Here is a 26,381-nt window from a genome sequence, read left to right as displayed (position 1 = left end):
CAGAAACGCAAGCAACAAATAGCAGGCCAGGGTTCTCCACAAACCTACAGTATACAGTCACATGTGGCTCTTACAATTAGTTAAAGTGGAATGCTTTAGTGAAGAGCAATGCCACTCATTGCTTTGTCTACTGTAGCTGTATCCACATGTCATGTTTGTATGGGCTAATCAACTTGAAAATCATGAGATATAGTATGATGTCTCAAACGCCCAACAAGGTATCGTTCCCTAGAACGATTTCATTATACCATGTTTTCCCAGACATGTTGTGAGTAGGAAATATAATCTAATATGTGTATTAAATACCAAATAGATGTTATACAGAATGTGATTAACAAGTCCATATGGAATTCATAATTGCAGGAAATAAAACTAGAGGAAAGTTTCATTATGTCTCAGGGGCTAGACGAATCTCATTAAGGTCGGAAAACTAGACGAGTGGCCAGTAGCACCATCAAAACGACCACGGTAGCGATTAAACCGGTTTTATGAGCAAACAGGAGGCCGAGCGCCTGACTACTCTTACCCACAGGATAAGGTGATTATGGGGGATACCACTTGGTTGGAACTCAGCTCTGGGGAATCGTGATCCAACATCCAAGGCTGTAATCATTTGTCTCTAGCCCCATGAGAGCCAACTCCACCAAGGCAGTTCCCATGAGACAAGAGGTTGGGGGTAAACCTCTTTACAACCCTTTAGCTCTCAGCCAGAGTAAGAGCCAGAGTGGCCCCGCGTTCTGCCTGGTTCCCACACCACACAGATACTCCTGTGGGTCGCGCCAGGTATGAGCGGTATGTCCCTGCAACTAAGAGAGGCTTTCATGGAGAAAGAGGCTGGGAGGTTGGGGCACCCCTTCCGGGAGAAGTTCATTTAAAACACACACGGGGGGGGGGGGTGGAGAACCCTGATCACTTCTCTCCATCATGACTGTTTGACACGTCATAGTCACCCTAAGCCACCTTCAAACAGTGTGTGGACTGTGGAGACATCCCCTTTAGATTTCTACATGCTGTTCTACCATAGTCTAGCGTGAGAACCGGCCTCTGACCACAGTGGATTTCGTCACTGGATTTCTACACTGTTGTAACTCTCAGTTACACACAGTCGTTTGAGCCATAAGATGTGATATTGGACTGCATAGTAATGTAAGAGCCCAATCCCCTTAACAAGCATGTCTCTGCCAGTACACAGTAGTTGCTACCCAGCTCCGTGTTTTATGTATATGTCTCTACTTGGCATTGTGGTACCTGACTGTAATATGGCTATGGTGAAAAAACAGGCTTTACCAACCAGACTCCATGCTGGCTTATCTTCCAATTCATTTGCACTTAAATGACGCATAAACCCAACTAATTTGTCTGTTTTGGAGATATGCTCCCATTTCTGGATTGTTTTATTGCTCTGTCTCCAGCCAATGTGGAGTAGGTCTATGAAACAACACGTAGGCTCTGGATAACAACAATGGAACAAAACGAGCACATCAACTATATTATATGAGGAAAGGCTCCCCAGAACCAGGAGCCTGACAACTGCCCTGAAACCAGACGTGGGTTCGGATAGTATTTGTTACCTTTCAAATACGTCATCTGCACTTGACTGAGCTTGCCTGGTGCACATGGAACCAATGGAATAGTACCAAAAGTGCAAGGTGCAAACCCTGCTCAAACGGCACTCTAGAAAGGCTCAATTAAACATTCAAAGAAAACAAATACTATGTGAACCCAGCTCTGCCCAGAAACACAACACAGAGACAAACAGTAAAGTACTCCCACATGCTGTTTATTCAGCAACAATTCACAGCGAACCAGTGAGCGTTTAATCAGCAACGTGAAACACTTGACTATTAACCTCTCCAGGTGGAGTATTTTCAATGTTCTTTTTTTGTCAATTATCTCTAAGCATGAATGCACAGCTGCACGGATCAAATGCAATATTGGATGGAAATAGGGAGAGGTTGCAGAAAGAACGGTAGTCTGAGCTGCTTACTCACTTTAGGGTGTGTTGATGCGTTTGACCGTATGATGTATTGGTTGTTTCATGTCTGATTTATCAACACACCCATTCTTCTCTTGATACTTCCTGATACATTGTCGTACGGCATGGGCCTGATGCCACAGACGGAAAGACAGTTCCAAAATGCTGATACATTTCACGAAATTCCCAGTTTGCATCCCAACTAGGCTTTCTGGAAAACTGGGAATTTTGAAAAAGTTACTAGAATTCTGCAACTCAAATAGACAAAAACCTATACAATTTCACAAATGGAAACCCACCCCGTAGCTTTGAAGGGCCAGTCTGCAGTTCAAACAACAACAACAAAGCGGTCACCCTAACCTCATGATGCAGGTACATAAGTTATTTCAAATGGATGTACCAATCCCAGATTGTAGGACTGGCCTCATCCATGGTGCACGCATGGCTAACATGTACTAACATGTACTAACATGTACTATGAGAAGTGACAGGGCATGAGGACTCTGATGGGGCTGGATTCTGACCTATATTAGGGCTAATCGCTGGGCTGTGGGCAGGCAGAGGCAGCAGACACAGAAGGGCATCATTCAGATACAATATACTGCATCACTGCATAATTGCATGACTAAGAGCAGTCTCATCTGCAGCAGGCAGACTTTTAAATGATAAAAATACATATACACAGAGAATCCACCCAGCAACACAGATCTCTTATGTAATGTAAGGCAGAGAGTGCCCTAGTTAGGCTACAGCTCGCCCTACGCCCTTCCTTTAGAGACATAACCCTGCATGGGGTTATTAAATGGTTAAACCCAAATGACTTCCTGTATGAAGTCTATTGGAGTTAATTGGATCAATAAAGCCGAATATCTTCTTTCATATGTACAGTAGGTACTATTCCACTGGACAGTAGTGAATCTTTATACCAGCAGATTAACTTAACCAACACTATCCTTCAATTACATGTTGCTTATGAACAGAAACGCATAATACGTACGTCACATATGTCATTTGTAATACAGTAAAGATTCAGTCTATACCTTTCAAACAGCTTTGACCCAGAATGGTCCATGTGTCTATTGGCTATTTCCCCAAACACAAGCTTCATTGTGGATGAAACATATGTCGAGTTACTACCATCTCTCAATATATCCTATAAATCACCCAAAACAGAGATGGATGCCTCTTTTTGTGAGCCAGGGGTCATGCAATCCATCCAGTGAAGAATAGATTAGGTCAATATTTAGCCACAGCTCCTCCTTAGATATGGTGTTTTGACTCTAGAAGGTTTTGAGATGTGTCTTGGTTGAGAAGTTTGGCCTACTGGCCTTACACAGCAGATGTGTGGGTCTTGTGCAGGAACCCCAAGGTAATGCTTTAAGGGTATACATATCTCAATCAACAGTGGGAAAAACAAGAAGTGCATCAATGGAACTTCTAACTAAATATCATTTCACCAAATGTAAACCTTTAGATGTGTTATTATCTTAACAAAACCTTATTGGTAACAGCAAAAATACCAACGGCAAACATGTTAACAAACATTGTCAAAGTACTTTGCATATCCCAACAAAGGGACCCGACAAAGAGAATGCTTTCAAATCTACTGGCGGACAATGTGTTGAACAATTACACAAAATGCCTGTATTCATAGATACCCATTGTCTAACCAGTGACCAGATACAGGTACATTCTGATTCGAGCTGGAAACTGGAACAAGAATGCTGGGCCTGTCGCCAGACGGAATGTCAGAAATGGCCTTTCTTGTTTTCGCAGATGCCTGGGAAAATAAATGTATCGGGAAGCTCATATCCTCTCAGGAAAGGGAGTGTTTACAGGCTTTAGTGAGTTTCTCTGCCAGGGCCACGAGGGCTCTGGGACCCTAGCTGGGATCCTCCACATCACTCCTCACCAGGGCAGGCCAGAGCCAGACATGTCCCATCATAGTGCCACATCCCCTGGGTAACGACTCAGCTCGCTGGCCCCATTCCGCCACTAGCTCCACGCTAGCCCTCAGACATGTCCCATCATAGTGCCACATCCCCTGGGTAACGACTCAGCTCGCTGGCCCCATTCCGCCACTAGCTCCACGCTAGCCCTCTACTCCACATCACTCCTCACCAGGGCAGGCCAGAGCCAGACATGTCCCATCATAGTGCCACATCCCCTGGGTAACGACTCAGCTCGCTGGCCCCATTCCGCCACTAGCTCCACGCTAGCCCTCAGACATGTCCCATCATAGTGCCACATCCTACATAGAAAGTGTTACCGACAGTTCTTATACCAGCTGGAGTATATAGGGGCAGAATGTTGTTCTGTTGCCCTAGGAGAGGAGCAGAAGGAGGGCTAGCGTGGAGCTAGTGGCGGAATGGGGCCAGCGAGCTGAGTCGTTACCCAGGGGATGTGGCACTATGATGGGACATGTCTGAGGGCTAGCGTGGAGCTAGTGGCGGAATGGGGCCAGCGAGCTGAGTCGTTACCCAGGGGATGTGGCACTATGATGGGACATGTCTGGCTCTGGCCTGCCCTGGTGAGGAGTGATGTGGAGGATCACAGGGCTCCTTCTGCTCCTCTCCTAGGGCAACAGAACAACATTCTGCCCCTATATACTCCAGCTGGTATAAGAACTGTCGGTAACACTTTCTATGTCACCAATATCTTTAATGCATTACAAACCCTCACAATGAGTCATAATGCAGCGTCAATTTTGAGATGTACACACATAATAACTCATAATGCTCTATAGACAACATATGTTAGTGTTACGGAAATGTCTGGGAACTAGCACGGTAGATGACGCGATTGTGCCTATAAGTCTACAAGTCTAATAGTCATAATATGATTCATGTGTCCACTATAAAACAACCGCATCTAGCTCAAGCTGTCCCTTGAGAGAGAAAGAGACAGCGCATGCATGACTAAATGAACAGACAAATATTGTTGAATGGTACAGCGTATGGTTAATATGGCTCCAGTATCAGCCTAAGACAGTGAACCAGGCCAACACGTGTCTAATGAAAGCAATAAACACCATATCACCAAATCTTCAAACGGTAATTGCACCGCCTGTTATCACATAGGGTGTCATAAACAAGGCGCAATAATCAGGCACGTGATGTCCCTCTGAAGTGCTTCGAGGGTATGATCATATCATGGCGAAGGAAAAAGCGAACCCTTTTTCAGCATAATTTCATGACCACCATTTATTCAACCTCTTAGATGTGAATTAGATACTTTTTGATTTCATTCTCTTATGAAAATGACTTAAAACCAATCATTTCTGCGTCACATATTTCTGATACACGTAAACCTCGTTCCCACTAGGGAGGACGTCCAATCAAAAATGCATATTTTGACCAATGGGTCAAATATGTGAATTGCGTAGATACTCCTCTGGGAAAACCAATGGGCCAACCCTCATGTCTCTATCGTAATCCGATCAAAGGCTATTGGGGTTTTTACCCTTGTAGGATGGCCAAGATTAAGGGTAACTAAATCAATGGAGGCCAGATGATAAAAGTGCAGAAAAAAATCTGCAAAATAGCAGTACGTCAGCTTGGCTGGATACCGTGAGAGAACTAAGGCAAACTGACAGGCTCACCGTTGAACTCTCATCTTTCTTCTTGAATCCGAAGGACATAAAACAATATAGAGGTAAGATAGATATCAATTTTGAGACATGACATGTAGTATTTTCATATTTTAGTATATGGCTTTTCATATTAATGGGAAATTCCTGTTCTTTTTTTGAAGATTTCTCCGAAAAACAAGCGTATCTCTGTGAAAATGTCAGAGCACTGAGCATACCGCAAGCTTTTTTTATCTTCAACGCCTTTTACATTTAATTCAGCTCGTGTCATGAACCAACTCCGCACAATACCACCACAACATGTTGCTGTGAGTAGCGACACTGCTCTGACAACAGAGTTCGTCGCTTATTGTCGGATGTATCCGACATTTTGGATAAAATGTTAATGATATAGTAAAGAAAGACCTGACTGAATGATTCAGAACATGAAGAATATTGTGGTCCAATGTATTTTAGAACATAAGGAAGTGAAATTTCATAACCAACTCTGGGCAGAGTGGGTGGACACCCTAGACTAGGGCTAAACCAAGCCAAGTTATGGCAGGTTGTACTGTGCTGGCCTGGTTAAACATCCACCATAGTTGCTGGAACCATGCTGGAAAGAACAATGTGAAAACAAAAAGAAGGGCTTAATCGAGACCTACCACCACAGACAGACGTGCTTGTACTTGACATTCCAAAGGAGCACTTAATACCGGGTTCACCTTGAGTTAACCCTGACAAAAACAAGTTTCCACTCTCCAGTCTTGAGTGTCGCTCTAGACACCGGGGGACAGATAAGCCTGTCAATCACATCGACACAAACACAGCCAGAGGAGGCTGCTTTTTCTCAAACCGTCTGACAGGGTATGTTTAGTGTACCAGATCTGGGTTCAAAGCCAAGTAGTAGCTGTTTTGTTTTAAATACTTTAGCTGCACTTGATTGAGTTAACCTCAATGGAACCAATGGAGTAGTCCCAAAAGTGAAACTGCAAATCCCGCCCATCTGGCACTCTGAACGCAGGTCTGGTTTGTACTTTTCTCTGACCTGTGTGAGCTGTAGTGAAGGAGAGAGAAAGAGACAGGTACACAGAGGCACAGAGAGAGACGGAGACACAGAGAGAAATGGAGACACAAAGAGACATGGAGATAGAGAGAGAGACGGAGACACAGAGAGACCGAGACACAGAGGGAGACAGAGACACATAAAGGGACATAGCGAGAAAGAGACACAGAGAGAGAGACAGACACAGAGAGAGACGGCGACAGAGAGAGACAAAGAGACAAAGAGAGAGACAGAGACAAAGAGAGAGACAGAGACAGAGAGAGACAGAGACAAAGAGAGAGACAGAGACAAAGAGAGAGACAGAGACAAAGAGAGAGACAAAGAGAGAGACAGAGACACCGAAAGAGACAGAGAGAGGGAGACACAGAGAGATACAGACACAGAGAGAAACAGATACACATAAAGGAACATAGAGAGAGAGAGACACAGACAGAGAGAGACACAGAGAGAGACAGAGACCTGTACCCCCGCACATTGACTCGGAATTGGTACCCCCTGTATATAGCCTCGTTATTGTTATTTTATTGTGTTATAAATATTCCCTATATGTATATTATTTCATTTTTAATTTTTACTTTTGTTTATTTAGTAAATATTTCTATTTAGTAAAACTCTATTTCTTGAACTGCATTGTTGGTTAAGGCCTTGTAAGTAAGCATTTCACAGTAAGGTCCACATCTGTTGTATTCGGCACATGTGACAAATAACATTTGATTTGATTTGATTTGACACAGAGCGAGCCAGAGAGAGAGACAGAGAGAGCAAGACACAGAGAGAGAGATAGACATAGAGAGAGAGAAAATTAGACAGACACAGAGAGAGACAGAGACACAGAGAGAGACAGAGACACAGAGAGAGACAGAGACAGAGAGAGACAGAGACACAGAGAGAGACAGAGACACAGAGAGAGACAGAGACACAGAGAGAGAGGAGCTTTCCCCTTTAGCTTACCACCAAGCTGCTGTCCAGCGACAGTCTCTTCAGCTGCTCCCTCCTCTCCAGGTGTCTGTTCATGGTCCTCCTCTTCCACTGCAGCCCGCCGCCACGGCCCAGGGAGCCACTGTGGGAGGGGAGGGGTGGGGAGAAGAGGGGAGAAGCCAAAGATCACTCTTTTGTACAGGAGAGACACTACCCTTGGTCCTCCCAGTTGGGTTCTGGGTACATCAGTAGTGAGGCTGCAGTACGTTAGTAGAGCTCAGAGTCCATGTTATATTTTGCGTCTTTGAAGCTGAGAAGGCGGCACCGCCACGCTCCCTCTCTCTCTCTCTCCTTCTCTCTCTACCTCACCCTTTCTATCTCTCCCTCCTCTTTCCTGGCTTCCCGCCCTATCTCTCTATTTTTCCTTACCGCTTCTCTCGCTCTGTTATTGTTGTGCTGCCCGCCTGCTCGCCCTGCGAACCTGATAGCAACCGGAAGTGTTGGAGAGAGGGAGGGGGAGAGCCTCACTCTGCTGATCATCCCTGAGTTGATATGTTTTCTGCCCCCCTCCCTCCCTTCTCCTACTCCATGTTTTCATAGGCTTCTCCAAACAGAGCTGGGAACCAGCGCGACCGGGCCAGTGGAGGCTAAGGGAGAAGATAAACACTTCACTTCACGCATACTACTCCTCTACAAAGAGCTCTGTGCCTCCGCTCAGCCCTGCCACAGAGTAAGCACAGAACCTCCTCATCAGTAAAGCGCCCGGGTCAAAGGTCGAATAGTGACCGCCAAGGGTCAGGGACCTTCTGTCATGACCGCTGTATAGTATGTAATGTATGGATTCTGTGTGTGTGTGTGTGTGTGTGTGTGTGTGTGTGTGTGTGTGTGTGTGTGTGTGGTGTGTGTGTGTGTGTGCGTGCGTGCGTGCGTGCGTGCGTGCGTGCGTGCTTGTGTAATTATGGTATGTTACGTATTCTATGAGTCACTTCAAAAGAGAAAATCTCTCTTTTGATTCAACAGCAAATTACACTTGAGTCTGTGTAAATAGCTTTGGGTACTGACTACAATTAATCTCTTTTAATGCTGAATTATTCCATGTTTACTTGCCTTGCAGACTGTCTTCTAACCACATCCCCCTGGTCCCAAGGCCCTCTGTCTCTGGCTTGTCTGTTCCACCCGGTCTGAGACTTCAATGGCTTGACCACACCTGTCAGTCAGTATGCTACTGACATCAAAATGCTACGCTACATCCACTGTCAATCTCTCACATCCAAAAGTTACATCTAAACGTGGAAGGAAGGGGCTTGATCAACGACAGGACAGGACTTCCTGCAGGCTTACTCTGGTTGTGCCACCACCACAGACGGTTCCTGTTCTTCTTCATCTCTCCCTGATGACCCTACATTCAGTCGTTTTGACGTCAATCAAACCTGGGTTCAAATACTATTTGAAATCATTTCAAATACTTTAGCTGGATTCCATTGAGCTTTCCTGGAGCAAAGCAACCAATAGAATTGTCACAAAACTACAAAACCTGCCCCATCTGGCAGGCTAAAACAAATGCCCAAAGTAGCTGAAATTATTCAAATAGTATTTGAACCCAGGTCTGATTCCGATGTGTGCCAGGAAATTACGTTCAGCTGTAATTCTCATTCCATGTTAAGATTACATTTCAGTTAGTGCCTTCTCTCTAAAGATTAGACTGGATGTAAAGCCCCCACGCTTCCTGCGGACGCCCAGATAGGGATTGTGGGTAATCGAGAGCAAATGATTCAAATGGATTAACGTTTGAACTTGACTGCCCTGACTCGAAAAACATAATAGATTAACCAGTCAAATGCAATGACACCGTTTCGCTTGAAGGTAGGGGAGGGGAGTCAGGAAAATAGAACCAGAGAATACATTTACGCTGAGCAGGGAGAGCCTCTAATGCAGCTTATGCCCAGTCTTCAATGAAATGAATGAGGGCATTTCACGCTCTGTTAAAGTTACTCTGCTAGTGTAGCAGGTCTGTAAGGTTGTATAGAAACAGGTGGTCGGTAGGAGGTTGTAAAGCTTAACCAAACACATTTGGAGTCAGATATGAGAATGGGAAAAGGTAGGGAAACGTGATAACGTACAATGACAAAACTAATGGTTGAATAAAGCAAATGACTCTCAATCTTGGATAAACAGCTTCTGACATGGTCAAGTTCAGAGAAATATGTGCAACTGGCCAAAAGCAAAGGAGAGAAAATGCACGAGGCAGGACGTATGTTTGTAGACCAGTGTTCGACATCCCCGGCCGAACACTGAAAATACTACAATAACATGTGTCTATGTAAATGCGTCACGTGATATTTTACAAAAACTTCAGATTCAAAGGTCCGTGGTAACGTCAATGAAAAGGCCAAGCGGTTGGAAATGTCCCCAATGGAGCTCAGGGATATTATTTCATACAATTACAATGCCAAGAATCGTGGGTTCGATTCCCGCTAGGGCCACCCATATGTAATAGGTATGCATGCAAGACTGTAAGTCGCTTTGGATAGAAGGTTCTGCTAAATGGCATTTATTATTATATTATAATCGTATGTAAGAGAGGTGGTTCAGCGAACATACACTTGTGTGATGAGTAACCTTTTTGGTGTGATTAGCACATTTGGGATAGTCCTGAAGAATTGGTTATAGACTTCAGCTCAGAGGGATAACACAGTCCTGAGACCAAGGTTTGATACCCAGTCTATCCCATATGCTGTAGAAGCTGATGGAGTCTCACCAGTCTGTTTATTGGTCAAGGGAACTCAGCAGCATAAATAGGCCATAGAATACTAGGAACAGATTATGCCTGTGATGATCTCTGGCCCAGGCTATCATCCTGAAATATAATCCCACAGGGACCTCCCTATCCTCATCTCCCTATCTCCTCACACACAACAGCCCCTCCTTTCTCTAAATGATTTACACCAAACCTAATTACCACTATGTAAAAGCAGTCTTCTGTTGGGGGCGGCACAGTGACAACAAAGAGAGACACGTCTATGGCCATATTACACGCTCGTCCCAGCCAGTAAGACAGTAAGTCAGCCAGCCAGCAAGTCAGCCGGGTGGAATGGATGCAATCAAAGGTCCATGGACAATCCTGACATCTGGGAGTCTTTGTGTACACCCCTAATTAGATGCCAGGGTAGAGGTGGAGGCGGCTCTGAGGGTTATGGAGGGGGAAACCACTCTTTTTAACATCTGCTGAGGGAGAAACTAGGGAGGGGGGTGCATTTGGGGTTGCACAGGGGTGGACTAGAGAGGTGAGACGGAGGGAGGGCTGGCTGGCTGAGGATAATGAGAAAAGAAAATAGCATTATGATCACTTATACACAATTGTAATAAGGTATACATCACTTAAATTATATATGCACTGTGATAGGTTATTGTTCTGTGGATGCACTGATCCATCAACAGATGTAGGATCCACCCTCCCGGGTGGCGCAGTAGTCTAAGGCCCTGCATCACAGTGCTAGCTGTGCCACCAGAGATTCTGGGTTCGAGCCCAGGCTCTGTCGCAGCCGGCACGACTGGGAGGCCCATGGGGCGGTGCGCAATTGGCCCAGCGTCGTCTGGGTTAGGGAGGGTTTGGCCGGCAGGGATATCCTTGTCTCATTGTGCACTAGCAACTCCTGTGGTGGGCTGGGCGCAGTGCATGCTGACCAGATTGCCAGGTGTACGGTGTTTCCTCTGATGGCTGGCTTCCGGGTTGGAAGAAGCAGTGCGGCTTGGTTGGGTAAGAAGGCCAGCATCCCAGGGTCGCCTCTGCACTGTTGACGTTGAGACTGGTGTTTCGCAGGTACTATTTAATGAAGCTGCCAATTGAGGACTTGTGAGGCGTCTGTTTCTCAAACTAGATACTAATGTACTTGTCCTCTTGCTCACTTGTGCACAGGGGGCCTCCCACTCCTCTTTCTAATCTGGTTAGAGCCAGTTTGCGCTGTTCTTTGAAGGGAGTAGTACACAGAATTGTACGAGAGCTTCAGTTTCTTTGCCAATTTCTTGCATGGAATAGCCTTCATTTCTCAGAACAAGAATAGACTGACGAGTTTCAGAAGAAAGTTCTTTGTTTCTGGCCATTTTGAGCCTGATGACTCACAAGTGTGTGTCAGAGACAGTGCTGCCCTTTGTACCCATATAGTTAAACATTCACCCACTCTTATTCCCATTTCTCCACTAAGCAAAGAACCGTACACCAATAAGGGCGCTTTATAGAGGGATCGATCAAACAGAGATATCAATTGGTTGTTGTCGTTTGAACTTTAAACCCCAAACTATTTCTATTGGAGGAACAAACGTTTTGGCTACAAATGATTGCACCCACAATCACCATTACATTTTGCCATTTCCTCTGAGCTGAATACAAGTGAACGTCTGAAAGATGTTTGGTGTTGTGTGTTGCCAGTTGAACATTATTGGTCAAAACACATCACGAAACAGAATGACCGACTCGGTCGGCAAACACCATCTGGTCTCTCAGTGCCATGTAAATTCTCAGAGAGAATGATTCCAGACATAGGTTCTGTTGCATGAGTTTTCAATTAGCACCTTCATCTATCACATAATGCAATGAAAACAAGAGGAAAATGTACTCTCAAGTCGAAAGAAAAACCCAATTTTGGGTGTGTCCTAAATAGCACTATATAGGGAATATGGTGCCATTTTGGACGCAGGCTGGATCAATACCTCCCCCCCAAAAAAAGAACAATGAGCTTGCCAGGAAGTGTCTGTCAGCCTGGGATGGATAGCGATGGTTGACATTGATTGGAGCACCGGCCCTTGCCCCGGGACCCTATTTATATTGTGTGTGTGTTTGAATGGAGGAGGGCTATAAAGGAAAGGGGGTCAGGCTGGAACCTGGAACCACCCCCCAGCCAAGGCCTCGTTTTGTGAATGATTCATCCAGATTGCTCAGGCAGGGTGCAGAATGAATGGGGAGGATAATTATACATTGGAGATTTGAGAGAGAGGAGTCTAGGCTACCTCCTAATTCCCAGATAGCTATTACTTTTCAATCATTGAGAGGTGGGGGGTAAGCATGATGTGAATGTGAGGGTATAGAAAGAGAGAGATTGCTTTGGTAATGTTAACATATATTTCCCATGCCAATAAAGCCCTTAAATTGAAATTGAATTGAGAGAGAAACAGAGAGAGAGAGAAACAGAGAGAGAGAGACACAGAGAGAGAGAGAGACACAGAGAGAGAGAGAGAGAGAGAGAGAGAGAGAGAGAGAGAGAGAGAGAGAAGAGAGAATGACGCACAGAGGAAGAGAGCGAGCGAGAGGGAGAGAGAGAGTCACAGAGCGAGGGAGGGAGAGAGAGAGAGAGAGAGAGAGCAAGCGAGAGGGAGGGAGCGAGTGGGAGAGAGAGAGCGAGAGAGAGAGAGAGCGAGAGAGAGCGAGAGAGAGAAGGAGGGAGAGAGAGTGAGCAGGAGGGAGAGAGAGAGAGAGAGAGAGAGAGAGCAAGAGAGAGAGAGAGAGAGAGAGAGAGAGGTCCATCTGTGTGGCAGGCTAGCAGCACAGATGGCGTATGATGATCAGTCCCCTATGTCCTCAACCTCCTGTCTCTTTAGCTTGGGTAGTGCACTACTACTGACCAGGGGCTTTGGTCAAAAGTAGTACACCACCTGAGGAATAGGGTGCCATTTGGGACAAGGTCTGTGGTACACAGACAGACAGACAGACAGACAGACAGACAGACAGACAGACAGACAGACAGACAGACAGACAGACAGACAGACAGACAGACAGACAGACAGACAGACAGACAGACAGACAGACAGACAGACAGACAGACATCATGGTATTAGAGATAAGTACAAAAAGTTACATTAACTCCAAGATTAAACACTTATGTAATTTTAGTTTGATAAAAGATGTACGTCATTGCTCTCTACAAAATCTGCCAACCACTAGCTTCCAAGGGCCCTGGTCAAAAGTACTGTTGTGCACTGTCCTGTAAATGGAATAGGGTGTGATTTTGGACACTCACAATGTGTTTACTCCCTGCTGCTGCCCTTCTGTATCACCGTACTGCTTTAACGTGCTGTTGTGGGGGTGAAGCTTTAACTGGGTTATAGCTACGGCCTTTCTCAGCAAGGTGTTAAATGCTAAAGGTCAAAAGGTACAAGCGCTTTGAAATTGTCTACAGGCTGATATGTGTAACAAATTGGCAAAGGATGTATGTGAGACCTTTGAATGTGCATGCGTGTGTATGTGTGGGGGGGATTGTTGCGTGTGTGTGTGTGTGTGTGTGTGTGTGTGTGTGTGTGTGTGTGTGTGTGTGTGTGTGTGTGTGTGTGTGTGTGTGTGTGTGTGGTGTGTGTGTGTGTGTGTGTCTCCACAAGGCCAGGAGGATTGGATATGGAAAAACAAACAGAGCTAGGCCAGGGCCAATGAGACAGCTGAGGGTGACAGACAGCAGAGACAGAGAGCTGAGTGAGGAACAACAGGTTGTATACAAAGCAGAGCTCCCTATAGGGTCTAGTTAACACATAGGGAGTGTAGGGAGGAATTAACTGGAGAAGACAGGAAGTGTCATCAAACAACTTGTCACGTGATTAAGGTGTTCCACAGTGTTGATTTATACACACCCACACATTCTGTAAATACATATGCTATATACACACACACACACACACACACACACACACACACACACACACACACACAGCTGTGTGAGATACAGGATGGGTGTGAGGCATTTAGCAAATCATGTGCTACGTGTGAGCTCACTCCTAAGAGATGAACAGACAGACATTTGTTACATTCCGATCTGCATTCTATCGAGTGTGTTTTTATTACAACCCTCGCCCGACGCCCTTTCTAACACTTCGTAAGTCGGCTCAAAATGTTACATCTAACGTAGCTAACCCTACTTGTAGGGGGGAAGAATTGTTCATGTTGTGTTGCCTTTCAACAGTTTGAATATGGGAGTGTTGCTGTGCTGTAGATGTCTCAGCCAGAGACACACACGTGACACATCTCAAATGAAATATGCTTGCTCTGTTAAGAAAAAGCCTGGGAGCATCTGGCAAAATGAATTGACATTTTTTTTGCTCTGCGCTCATGTCACGTGCAATAAAACATTAACTGCAAATACTGCATTAAACATGACATAGGGACACAATCTACTGTAACTACACTGATAGAAACTTAATTGAATTCTAATGAATATCCTTCATTTCTGCGACAGTGACACAAGACTTCAAACTCACAAACTCATTGCTTGTCTATGAAAGAAAACGTGTTATGTCACTGCGCCACTGCACAAAAGTTCATTAGGGTTGCTCAGGTTTCAACTTTTTATCAAAACAATGAGCATAATGTCATCATGTAGCTCATCAGGGATTCGATGCTGCAGAAACACATTTTCCTCCACCGATCGCACCCCAAACAGGCCCTTAGGAAGACCTTATTACATCCTGAAACAAATCAGATGGGTTTCCTGCCTTAGGGCCAGCGCTGGGTTCAAATAGTGCTCGAAATCATTTCAAATGCTTTAGCTGGTGCTTGATGACATTTCCTGATGCAATAGAACCAACAGAAAAGTCCCACCCACCACCTCGCACTCCAGGCAAATGCTCCAAGTGTTTGAACAATTTTAATAGGATTTGAACCCAGGTCTGCTTGGGACATTCAATCACAATGTCCAGCATGTGTAGCCTAGCCCTAGCTGCCCTGCTGACAGGAACATGACTGGGCTGCGGTCTGTCTCTCTCGTCACGGCAGCTGGTTAGGAAAAGAAACAGAAAAACACTAAAGTCCAAAGGGACACTGCATGCATCTCACCAAGCTGAGAGAGCACAGGAATCTTCCAAGCCTTGTCTAAATGAATACATAAGTTATGTCTGCTGGGTATGTGTGTAAGCAGTTTGATCCTGACCAGTTTGCATCTCTCTCTCGCTCTCTAAATCTCTAAAGGTAGTGAGCACACAGACAGATACACATTTGACGGTTGAGAAACAGCCTTGTGTTTTAATGGGATTGACTGTCCATATTCTTACTGAATCTCACTTCAAAGCAAATGCAAATTATCGCCCCGAGACAACTCTTAGAAAGCAAGTTTGAACCCAACCAATTACCCATGGCCCTGTGTGTCCGCGTCAATGTGTGTCAGAAAACGAGCACGCATCTATAACTTACATCTTGCCTGGCAAATCCTCTGCTTCACTCAACAGGTTGGCAGCAGCCTCTGATAAGTCTGCATCAGACATTGTAACATGGAATTCCCTTTGGAAGTGGCTGAAAACATGCTCCTTTTGTAAATTCCCAGTGAGGAGCAGTAGTAGCAGGGGAGGCACTGAGCTAACACACACTCACTCTAGCTTGCCAGACTGGTGCTCTGCAAACACCCTGCTACTTGTAACGAGGGAGGGGGGAGGGAGGAGGGGGAGGGAGGAGGGGGCGGTGTGGGTGAGAAGAAGTTCCACATTACATCATGTGCAGCTGTTGACAGGCCAGTGTTTATTAACTAACTGTCAAGAGCCATGGGATCTGTTGCTGCAGGATTCACACCCCGGCTTGCCACACACACACACACGCACGCACGCAAACACACACACACGCACGCACGAGGCCACACGAGCGCACCAGTGGAGGCTGCTGAGGGGAGGACGGCTCATAATAACGGCAGGAACGCAGCAAATGGAACGGCATCACACACTTGGAAACCATGTGTTTGATGTACTTGTTACCATTCTGCTCCAGCCAATACCACGAGCCCGTTCTCCCCAGTTAAGGTGCCACCAACCTCCTGTGTCGCGCACACACATACGAATGTGCACACACACTTGCACGCAGACAGGCAAGCACATGCATGCATGTAGGTGGGCCTACACACACATACAGTAACAGACACTAACTCACATACAACATGCTAATGGAACATAATGTAACACAACTTCACAACCCTTCTGACGGACGGTGATTACACGGCGACAGAATGATGCTGAGACTAGGACTGATCACTTTCAAATATTTATTGCAAAGTTAAAGAAACCACGCAACTCAAATCAAATTTTAATGTCACATTCTTCGCAAAAAACAGTTGTAGACTAACAGTGAAATGCTTACTTAACTCTATGCACAAGGACTACTTTTAACAATTTCCACAGAAAATTGTATGTATATTTTGGTGACAGAATAACGGTAAAATCTCCATCAGTTTTTTTATGTGAGGCAGTTTTTCAAAAACGTTTGAATATCTACTCCAAATGAAGAAAGAATGGTCTGTCAGCTATGATATAACAGCCTGAGTTTGGTTATTGACAGTAAGAGAAGCGGATTAATACCCGGTAACAGAATGATGGTAACAGAATGACATCATGGGTCCCTGATCTGTACTATACAGAAATGCATGATTATGAATGTCATCCTCTTCATGGTGATGTATCCTGAATAGACACAAAGGTAGAACCAGTGATATCATGCTCTGCATGTTTGGGTATTATTCTACACACTGGCTATTATTCTAATGAGCTCCGCCCCCAAACATGACCAAATTCATCTGTACCAATCACAGATGTCTGTGTTTCACAAGTTTGGACATCACAGTACAGCACAGTTGAGTATAGTATAGTATAGTACAGTACAGTAGAGCATAGTTCAGTACAGTACAGTGCCTAGTTAAATAAAAAAAATTAAAACAATACAGTAAATTATAATGTTCTCTACTCTAGTGTGCTCTACTGTACAGTACTAAACTCTACTGTACTGTGTTGTACTGACCTCTACTCTACTTTACTTTGACCACCACGCGACAGAAAGAGAAAGAAAACAGTTATGAGCTGAACACAACAGTATGCCAGTGGAAGAGAGGACAGTAGCAGGTGACCCAACAGTGGTTCGTGACTACTATCAATTCCCATGGTAGCCAATTGAGTTGCAGTCATTCTGTTACCGATTTATTATTTTTTTTGTCATCTTGTTACTGATTTGGTAACAGAATGAAGCATTTTAACCAATTTAATAAATCATTGCAAAGGGGATTTTCAGGTGAACAAAAGAGAAGAGCAGTCGCAGATACAGTCAACCATTAATCATTTCAGGTTAAATTACAAGTTGCAACAGGGAGACACCTCCAGCACACAAGCAGAGAAAATGTCTCTGCTACACACACACGCAGATATACACGAGAGCCAAAGTGCTGGAGTACTGAGCCAAAACAACAAAAACGGTGTTCCTGCGCAAATACTTTTTGGACCTCACTGTATATGTTAATCAGACTGTACCAAATGTTCTGTAAACACCAGCCTGAGAGGCTGTGAGGAAGAAAACATCAGCGGCTACAGAATCACACCATTTCACAGATAAACAATCAGTGTACCGCCAGTCTGACATCAACCCCCATCAACAGATATCAGTTTAATACGTAAAATACAGCATCAAGCCTAGTGATCATCAACCCGTGACACAAATGAGTGTCACAAATACAACACTTAAAATCAGGTGTATTACAGACAGGGAAAACATATAAATATGTCTTGTGTTCATTGTGTTAATTACTCCTAACGGAATGTGAACTTTATTCGTCTTAAATATTCCCCATTACGATCATAAACCAAATTGCTATCAGTAAAAACACTATAACTAATTGCTAGGTCTACCTTTACTTGTTAATTCTGTGAGCTTTCATTATCTGCCATCATGAGGGAGAGAAATTAGAAAATGTCTTCAAGATACAGTGCTTTCTGAAAGTACTCAGACCCCTTGACTTTTTCCAAATTTTGTTACGTTACAGCCTTATTCTAAAATTCCCTCAGCAATCTACACACAATACCCTATAATAACAAAGCCAAAACAGGTTTTTGGAAATTTTTGCAAATGTATTAAAAATAAAAATCTACGTAAGTATTCAGACCCTTTGCTATGAGACTTGAAATTGAGCTCAGGTGCATCCTGTTTCTATTGATCATCCTTGAGATGTTTCTACAACTTGATTGGAGTCCACCTGTGATAAATTCAATTGATTGGACATGATTTGGAAAGGCACACACCTGTCTATATAATCTCCCACAGTTGACAGTGCATGTCAGAGCAAAATACAAGCCATGAGGTCGAAGGAATTGTCCGTAGAGCTCAGAGACAGGATTGTGTCGAGGCACAGATCTGGGGAATGGTACCAAAACATTTCTGCAGCATTGATGGTCTCTAATAACACAGTGGCCTCTATCATTCTTAAATGGAAAAAGTTTGGAACCACCAAGACTCTTCCTAGAGCTGGCTGCCCGGCCAAACTGAATAGTTGGGTGAGAAGGGCCTTCTGGAAGGTTCTCCCATCTCCACAGAACCTAGAACCCGATGGTCACTCTGACAAAGCTCCAGAGTTCCTCTGTGGAGATGGGAGAACCTTCCAGAAGGACAACCATCTCTGCAGCACTGCACCAATCAGGCCTTTATGGTAGAGTGGCCAGACAGAAGCCACTTCTCAGTAAAAGGCACATGACAGCCCACTCAGAGTTTGCCAAAAGGCACCTAAAGACTCCGAGACCACGAAATTGAACTCTTTGGCCTGAATGCCAAGCGTCACATCTGGAGGAAACCTGGCACCATCCCTATGGTGAAGCCTGGTGGTGGCAGCTTCATGCTTTGGGGATGTTTTTCAGCGACGGAGACTGAGAGACTAGTCAGGATCTGGGGTGAAGGTTCACCTTCCAACAGGACAACGGCCCTCAGCACACAGCCAGGACAAGGCAGGAGTGGCTTCGGGACAAGTCTCTGAATGTCCTTGAGTGGCCCAGCCAGAGCCCAGACTTAAACCCGATCGAACATCTCTGGCGAGACCTGAAAATAGCTGTGCAGCAACTCCCTAGCCAACCTGACAGAGTTTGAGAGGATCTGCAGAGAAGAATGGGAAAAACTCCCCAAATAAAGATGTGCCAAGCATGTAGTGTCATACCCAAGAAGACTTGAAGCTGTAATCGCTGCCAAAGGTGCTTCAACAAAGTACTGAGTAAAGGGTCTGAATACTTATGTAAATGTGATATTTCAGTTTTTTATTTTTTATAAATGAGCAAAAATGTATAAACCTGTTTTTGCTTAGTCCTTATGGGATATTGTGTGTAGATTGTAGAGGGGAGAACGTATTTTAAATACATTTTAGAATAAGGCTGTAACCTAACAAAATGTGGAAAAAGTCAAGGGATCTGAATACTTCCCGAAAGCACTATAAGTGGGTTTTCGGTAACAGAATGACAAGACACTAGGCAATATTTCTTAAACTTACAGAAGGCAAATAATTTTTGTAAAAAAAATGTTGATATAAGTTAGCAGGGGTCTTTCCTTCAACAGTATTGTGTTTTGATGTATTTCTAATACTTTTTTAAGACTTTTTCTATTAGATGTTTTCTAAGACCTCTTTTCGAACTGTTTGACCAGAAAGAAAAGCCTTTGCTTATTCCAAATGGATATATGCCTTAATAAAAATAATTATATCGATTCATAGCTTTCATTTGACACCAAATTTGATGTGCTCCTATGAACTTCCTGTTACTGTTAATGGGACTTGTACAAAGAAATGCCCACCAATTTACACAGACTCGCCCATGTCACAAACAACCACATTTACTCTACTCATACGCACATAATTATGTTGTGTTCTTCAACCCTCGTGGGGACCTACAATTCATTTCCATTCAAAATCCTATTTTCTCTAATCCCTAACCATAACCCTTACGCTAACCTTAACCATAACACTAACCCAAACCCTAAACCTAACTACTAACCCTAATTCTAATCCCTACGTTTAAAATAGCAGTTGTCCTCATGGGGACGTGGGAAATGTCCCCACAAGGGATACTTTTCTTTGTTTTACTGTCCTTGTGGGGACCTTTGGAGATTTTAGGTCCCCACAAGGATAGAATAACCAACCAAACAACCCTCACACACACACACACACACACACACACACACACACACACACACACACACACACACACACACACTTGCATTTAGCAAACACACAAACAAACACAAACACATTAGCTATGTTTGCAAATGCTATACTTCCTTCTCAAAAGCTCTGTTGGTTAGTTTTTGATTACGCTAGCTATCTAGCTGACTTGAGTCTGTCTGACCAGCCAGCGTAACTAAGTCTCTCTCAGGCTTCAACTGTGGCAAACCAAGCAAGGCCCAGCTGCATTCCTTAAGCGTCTGGGCTTGGCGTAGACCCCAGTCTCTCAGAAGGTTTAAAGTGTTTATCTTTTTTTCTCTCTCTCTCTCATTTAAAGGGAGACACATGACTCACAGCTTTACTGCCAACCAGATTTTTCTACTAACATGCTGATTGGAAACTACTGGTCTGGGCCATTATTCACAAACTCAAGAGAACTCTTAGTTGTGCTGATCTAGGATCAGTTTAGAAGTGCAAATCTAGGGTGAGTTTAGCTTTTTAGATCATGATAAGCTTGATTTTATGGACAGCACTCTTACTTAGACTATTTCTGAATATGGGCCCAAAGGCTGTATGTCTCAAGTGTCTAAAAGTAGGAGTGCTGATCTAGGATCAGGATTCTCCCTGTCCATATAACATTAATCAAAAGACAAAACAGATCCTAGATTAGCACTCCTACTCTTTAGATCGAAGCCCTGGAGCCGTATTCATTAAGTGTTATTCGTTTCAATTTTGACAGGGAGGGGATCCTAGATCAGTACTCATACTAGTAAGACTACAGTATTTCCAAATAAGGACCACGGTCTGCTTTTCATTGGGGCTCCCCACAGAATGTCTGCTTCTTAACACTTTAAGCATTCCTCACCACAGACCCAGAATAAAGTAGACAAGGGGCACACTGACAGAAACCATCAGACCGGTCACGTCACCCACTGTTTGTCATCACAGTCGGCGAGCACAAATGCACCGATTCAGCCTCTCTAAATGCCTCTGTTGCATACCTTGCGGCCACAAATGCAATCATTTTTTTGAAAGATTCCACACTGTTTTCGCATTCCTCCTCTCGTAGCTCATTGCATTGCTGTGCTGTTCGGCCAGAGATGTCGAGGAGACCCGTGACTTTGCCTGTCAAAGCGAGGCTGGGTTGTGGTCGACTCGGCTGAAGCGACATGCGTTGGTGTTGACTCTTGGACTTAGAAATGAATGATTTCTAACCATTGATTCTTGAAGAGTATAATGTATAAATGCCTCTGTCTATGACTTTGAGAGTCTCCAGTCCTATCCCTCAGCTGTTTACCCCAAGAATTGTCGCGGTGACAGCTTTGTTGTTGTTTGAATCCCAGATTACCCCTTCACAATGTGTCTTATATCATATGGCAGTGGTTCCCAAAACTTTTTATAGTCCCGTACCCCTTCAAGAATTCAACCTCCAGCTGCGTACCCCCTCTAGCACCAGGGTCAGTGCACTCTCAAATGTTGTTTTTTGCCATCATAGTAAACCTGCCACACACACTATACGATACATTTACTCAACATAATAATGAGTGTGAGTTTTTGTCACAACCCAGCTCGTGGGAAGTGAGAGCTCTCAGTCTTAAATCATTTTCCACACACAGTCTGTGCCTGCATTTAGTTTTCATGCTAGTGAGGGCTGAGAATCCACTCTCACATAGGTACGTGGTTGCAAAGTGCTTCAGTGTCTTAACGGCGCGATTTGCCAAGGCAGGATACTCTGAGCGCAGCCCAATCCAGAAATCTGGCAGTGGTTTCTGATTAAATTCAATTTTCACAGAACCGCTTGTTGCAATTTCAGTGAGGCTCTCTTGTTCAGATATCGGTAAGTGGACTGGAGGCAGGGCATGAAAGGGATAACAAATCCAGTTGTTTGTGTCATCCGTTTCGGTAAAGTACCTGCGTAATTGCGCACCCAAATCACTCAGGTGCTTCGCTATATCACATTTGACATTGTCCGTAAGCTTGAGTTCATTTGCACACAAAAAATCATACAATGATGGAAAGACCTGTGTGTTGTCCTTGTTAATGCAGACAGAGAAGAACTCCAACTTCTTAATCATAGCCTCAATTTTGTCCAACACATTGAATATAGTTGCAGAGAGTCCCTGTAATCCTAGATTCAGATCATTCAGGCGAGAAAAAACTTCACCCAGATAGGCCAGTCATGTAAGAAACTCGTCATCATGCAAGTAGTCAGACAAGTGAAAATTATGGTCAGTAAAGAAAACTTTAAGCTCGTCTCTCAATTTAAAAAAACAATACTTTGCCATTTGATAACCAGCACAGTATGTTGTAAAAGCGTTACATGGTCGCTGCCCATATCATTGCATAGTGCAGAAAATACACGAGAGTTCAGGGGCGTTGCTTTAACAATGTTAACCATTTTCACTGTAGTGTCCAAAACGTCTTTCAAGCTGTCAGGCATTCCTTTGGCAACAAGAGCCTCTTGGTGGATGCTGCAGTGTACCCAAGTGGCGTCGGGAGCAACTGCTTGCACGTGTGTTACCACTCCACTATGTCTCCCTGTCATGGCTTTTGCACCATCAGTACAGATACCAACATGAGCAGCAGCTACGTTTGGCTACATACGGACCGTTAGTGGAATTCCCGCAAGAGAGTAACGGTTAATGTGATTGGATGTTAATTATTTGACTAGGCTACCTGTATTTGACATTGTGTTGTTATTTCGCTGAACACTAGATGGTTACATTTTATTTTTGGCAGTAAAACGAGGCTACTCAGGCGAGAAAAAAACCTCACCCAAACGTATAGCCCCATTGGAAAATATAAATGGACTGTTTGAAAATGTGAAGAATTCGTTTTTTAAATATACAAAATACAAAATGTGAATCACATTTTTTTTTGGCGTACCCCCGATGGCATTGCACGGACCCCAATTTGGGAATACCTGCAATAAGGCAACTACATTGCCGGTCAGATACTCCTTGAGATTTTAAATTGGAAAGCCTCAAATGCCACATAATGTCAAAAACATTCGTAGGCTATGATAAGCCTTCTTAGATAAATCTAATCAGAATAACCCAAGTATTAATCAATTGGCTCAAATGCTAGTGCACAGACCCCTTGTGAAGAGGCACTTCAAGTTATGTATGGGGACAGAGCACTCCATTATCTTCGAACTGACATTTGAACATGCAAATTCAATCTATTCTATTCAATCTAATCTAATTCATTGAATACATGTGGTAGCCTGTCTCAGAAAAGAATTAAGCATTTTTGTGCAATCGAACGCATTGACATTTCTCAGTTTCAACGTGGAAAGAGTATCTCTCTCCTCATGACGTCTAACACTTCACTGTGGCTGGCTACACGGCCTGAGAGGCTACTGACAAGGTAATCATGCACAAAATATATGGCTTGACCCGTGGCTAGAACCCGTCCATTGGAGAGAAGACCTTAAACTGTTGGGGGTTAAGGGTCAGACCCTTTGAGGGGGACGGTGGAAACGATTGACAAGGAGTAGAGGGGTGTAAGAATTCCTCCCTCTACTGAAGAGGAAGAAAGCTCTAAAGATCATTCCTCTTCTAACCTCTTCTCCTTTATATGCACTGATCTGAAAGAACTGACCAGGGGTGTGATCATTAGTCCAAACAGTTGCAAATCGAAACGTTTTGCCCCAGGGGAAAACCAGCCTAATGACGAGATTCCACATTATAGTTTTTACCTGGGCCATGTTCAGCAAGCAAATGTTGTGGAACATTGCACATAGAAATACCATGAATAGAGCTCTCATGATTCCTTGTTCAACGTGCCAGAAGCATGTTTGTTCTACATAATAGGTTTTTATTGTGTCCTGCTGAACGTGGCCCTGTAGTTTTTTCCAATCAGTGCGGATGAAGGGAAGGAGCTGAGGACAGGATACATTTTATGACAAAGCCTGTGTTTTCTTTAAATTATTTCAAAATCAGGCCTCCCAAGTGGCGCAGTGGTCTAAGGCAGTACCTCACAGTGCTAGCTGTGCCAGTAGATATTCTGGGTTCAAGTCCAGGCTCTGTCGCAGCCGGCCGGTGACTGAGAGACCCATGGGGCGGCGCACAATTGGCCCAGCGTCGTCCGGGTTAGGGGAGGTTTTGGCCGGCAGGGATGTCCTTGTCCCATCACGCACTAGTGACTCCTGTGGCTGGCAGTGCACACTGACACGGTCGCCAGCTGTACGGTGTTTCCTCTGACACATTGGTACGGCTGGCTTCTGGGTTAAGTGAGCATTGTGTCAAGAAGCTGTGTGGCTTGGTTGGGTTGTATTTCGGAGGATACATGGCTCTTGACCTTTGCCTCTCCCGAGTCCATACAGGAGTTGCAGCGATGAGACAAGCCTGTAACTACCAATTGGATACCACGAAAAAGGGGAAAAAAAGATATATATAATTATTTCAAAGTCACTCTATTTTTGTTATGCCTGTACTACTTGACAATAGGTTGCCACTGCCAGACTTACCATTACTGCTCTTTGGCTGTACTAATGTAGTTTGAGGGTTCTTTAGAAGGTGGATTGATGACTCTCTATGTTGACAACACTGGATGGAGACAGATTACTCTTTTACTCTTTTGATTTCTCTTTTACTCATGAACAGACTACATTCACAGAAATATGTCACTTCAATCCACCTTCAACTGTTTTCAACATCTAACCAATCAGAACAGAGAAAAGTAGTTGCTAGGTAGATCATCAATTACCATTAAAATTAAAATCCACTGATTCCCCATATTTTGGAACTACACAACATTGACAAATAATAATAATAATAATAATAATAATAATATACCTCACAACATAATTATACACTAGTGTTATGTGTTGAACAATTTTCCAAACACAAATGTTTCTCATAAGGCCTTTCATATCTAGTCTGCTTTGAGTCATATTGGCTAAGATAGGTAGAGGCCTGTGAGCTATAAAAATACTATTGCAAAGACTACAGAGACTATTGTAGAGAGTAATGTCAGCAGTTTCAAATCCAGAACATTCTAAACCTATTAAATGTGGAATGCAGGTTCTAGTAGAGAGAGACTCTCAAAAGAAGATGAGCCAAGTACTCAACGTTAAGTGTGCCATAGCAGTTTTACTTATTTATGGTATATCGTTATTAGCAACTGAATGTTGAGCTATCGCCCATTGTTTTAGAAGTGTAGTTAGCAGTACTTTGGCTGTAATTACTCTCTAAGGAGGTTTTAAATAGAATAGAACATGTATATCTGGCCAATAGCTACAGTAATTTTCACCCTGCACTTGCACTTTCCAATAAGAGAGCAATACCTCACATACAGTATCTAAAGTCATAGACTGTTCTCTCAGCTACCGCACCGCAAGCAGTACCGATGCACCAAATCTGGAACCAACAGGACCCTGAATCACTTCTACCTCCAAGACTACTAAATATTTAACCAAATAGTTACCTGGACTATCTGCATTGACCCTTTTTGCACTTACTCTTTTGACTCTACTGTCAGTTATCAATCCTGTTGCCTAGTCACTTTATCCCTACCTATATGTACATATTTACTTCAATTACCTCGTACCCCTGCACATGGACTCGGTACTGGTACCCTGTGTATATAGCCAATTATCTTTACTCATTGTGTATTTAGTCCTTGTGTTATTATTATCCTATATTTTTCTCTCTGCATTGTTCGGAAGGGCTTACTGTTAGTCTACACCTGTTGTTACGAAGCGTGTGACAAATACTGTTTTATTTTATTTAATAACCAGTCTGGGACACTGGGGAGGAGCGATGTTGGACTTATATGGTTAGAAACCCATACAATTAGCCTGCCCTCATCGTTACATGTCATCATTGTCATAATGATGAAATATGCACTTTTCATTGTTTTCAGTGCGGACCAGCTTTCACCAGACATTCCTTCCTGTTTTCTTTGCACTGATGATTAGCGAGAAGTTGGAGCTAGTCC

At 43.9% G+C, this 26,381-nt stretch overlaps 1 protein-coding gene across 5 annotated transcripts in view; it reads right to left on the bottom strand.

Moving 5' to 3' along the window:
• The window catches only part of LOC106575258 (nck-associated protein 5), a 157,883-nt gene extending 142,015 nt beyond the window's left edge, over positions 1-15,868 (bottom strand). For all 5 annotated transcript variants that reach the window (XM_014151655.3, XM_014151657.3, XM_014151665.3 and 2 more), the window contains exons 1-2: positions 15,692-15,868; positions 7,561-7,669 (exon numbers count right to left, since the gene is read on the bottom strand). In XM_014151655.3, coding sequence (XP_014007130.3) covers positions 7,561-7,669; positions 15,692-15,762 — 180 coding nt within the window. In that variant the 5' untranslated portion in view covers positions 15,763-15,868. The remainder of the gene's footprint in view (positions 1-7,560; positions 7,670-15,691) is intronic.
• Between the last annotated feature and the right edge of the window lie 10,513 nt (positions 15,869-26,381).

The sequence above is a fragment of the Salmo salar genome, chromosome 17 (assembly GCF_965601325.2).
Source record: "Salmo salar chromosome 17, fSalSal1, whole genome shotgun sequence".
In the NCBI taxonomy this organism is placed as follows: Eukaryota; Metazoa; Chordata; class Actinopteri; order Salmoniformes; family Salmonidae; genus Salmo; species Salmo salar.
Note: the sequence above shows the minus strand (reverse complement) of the source record. Positions and strands in the feature narration are given on the sequence as shown.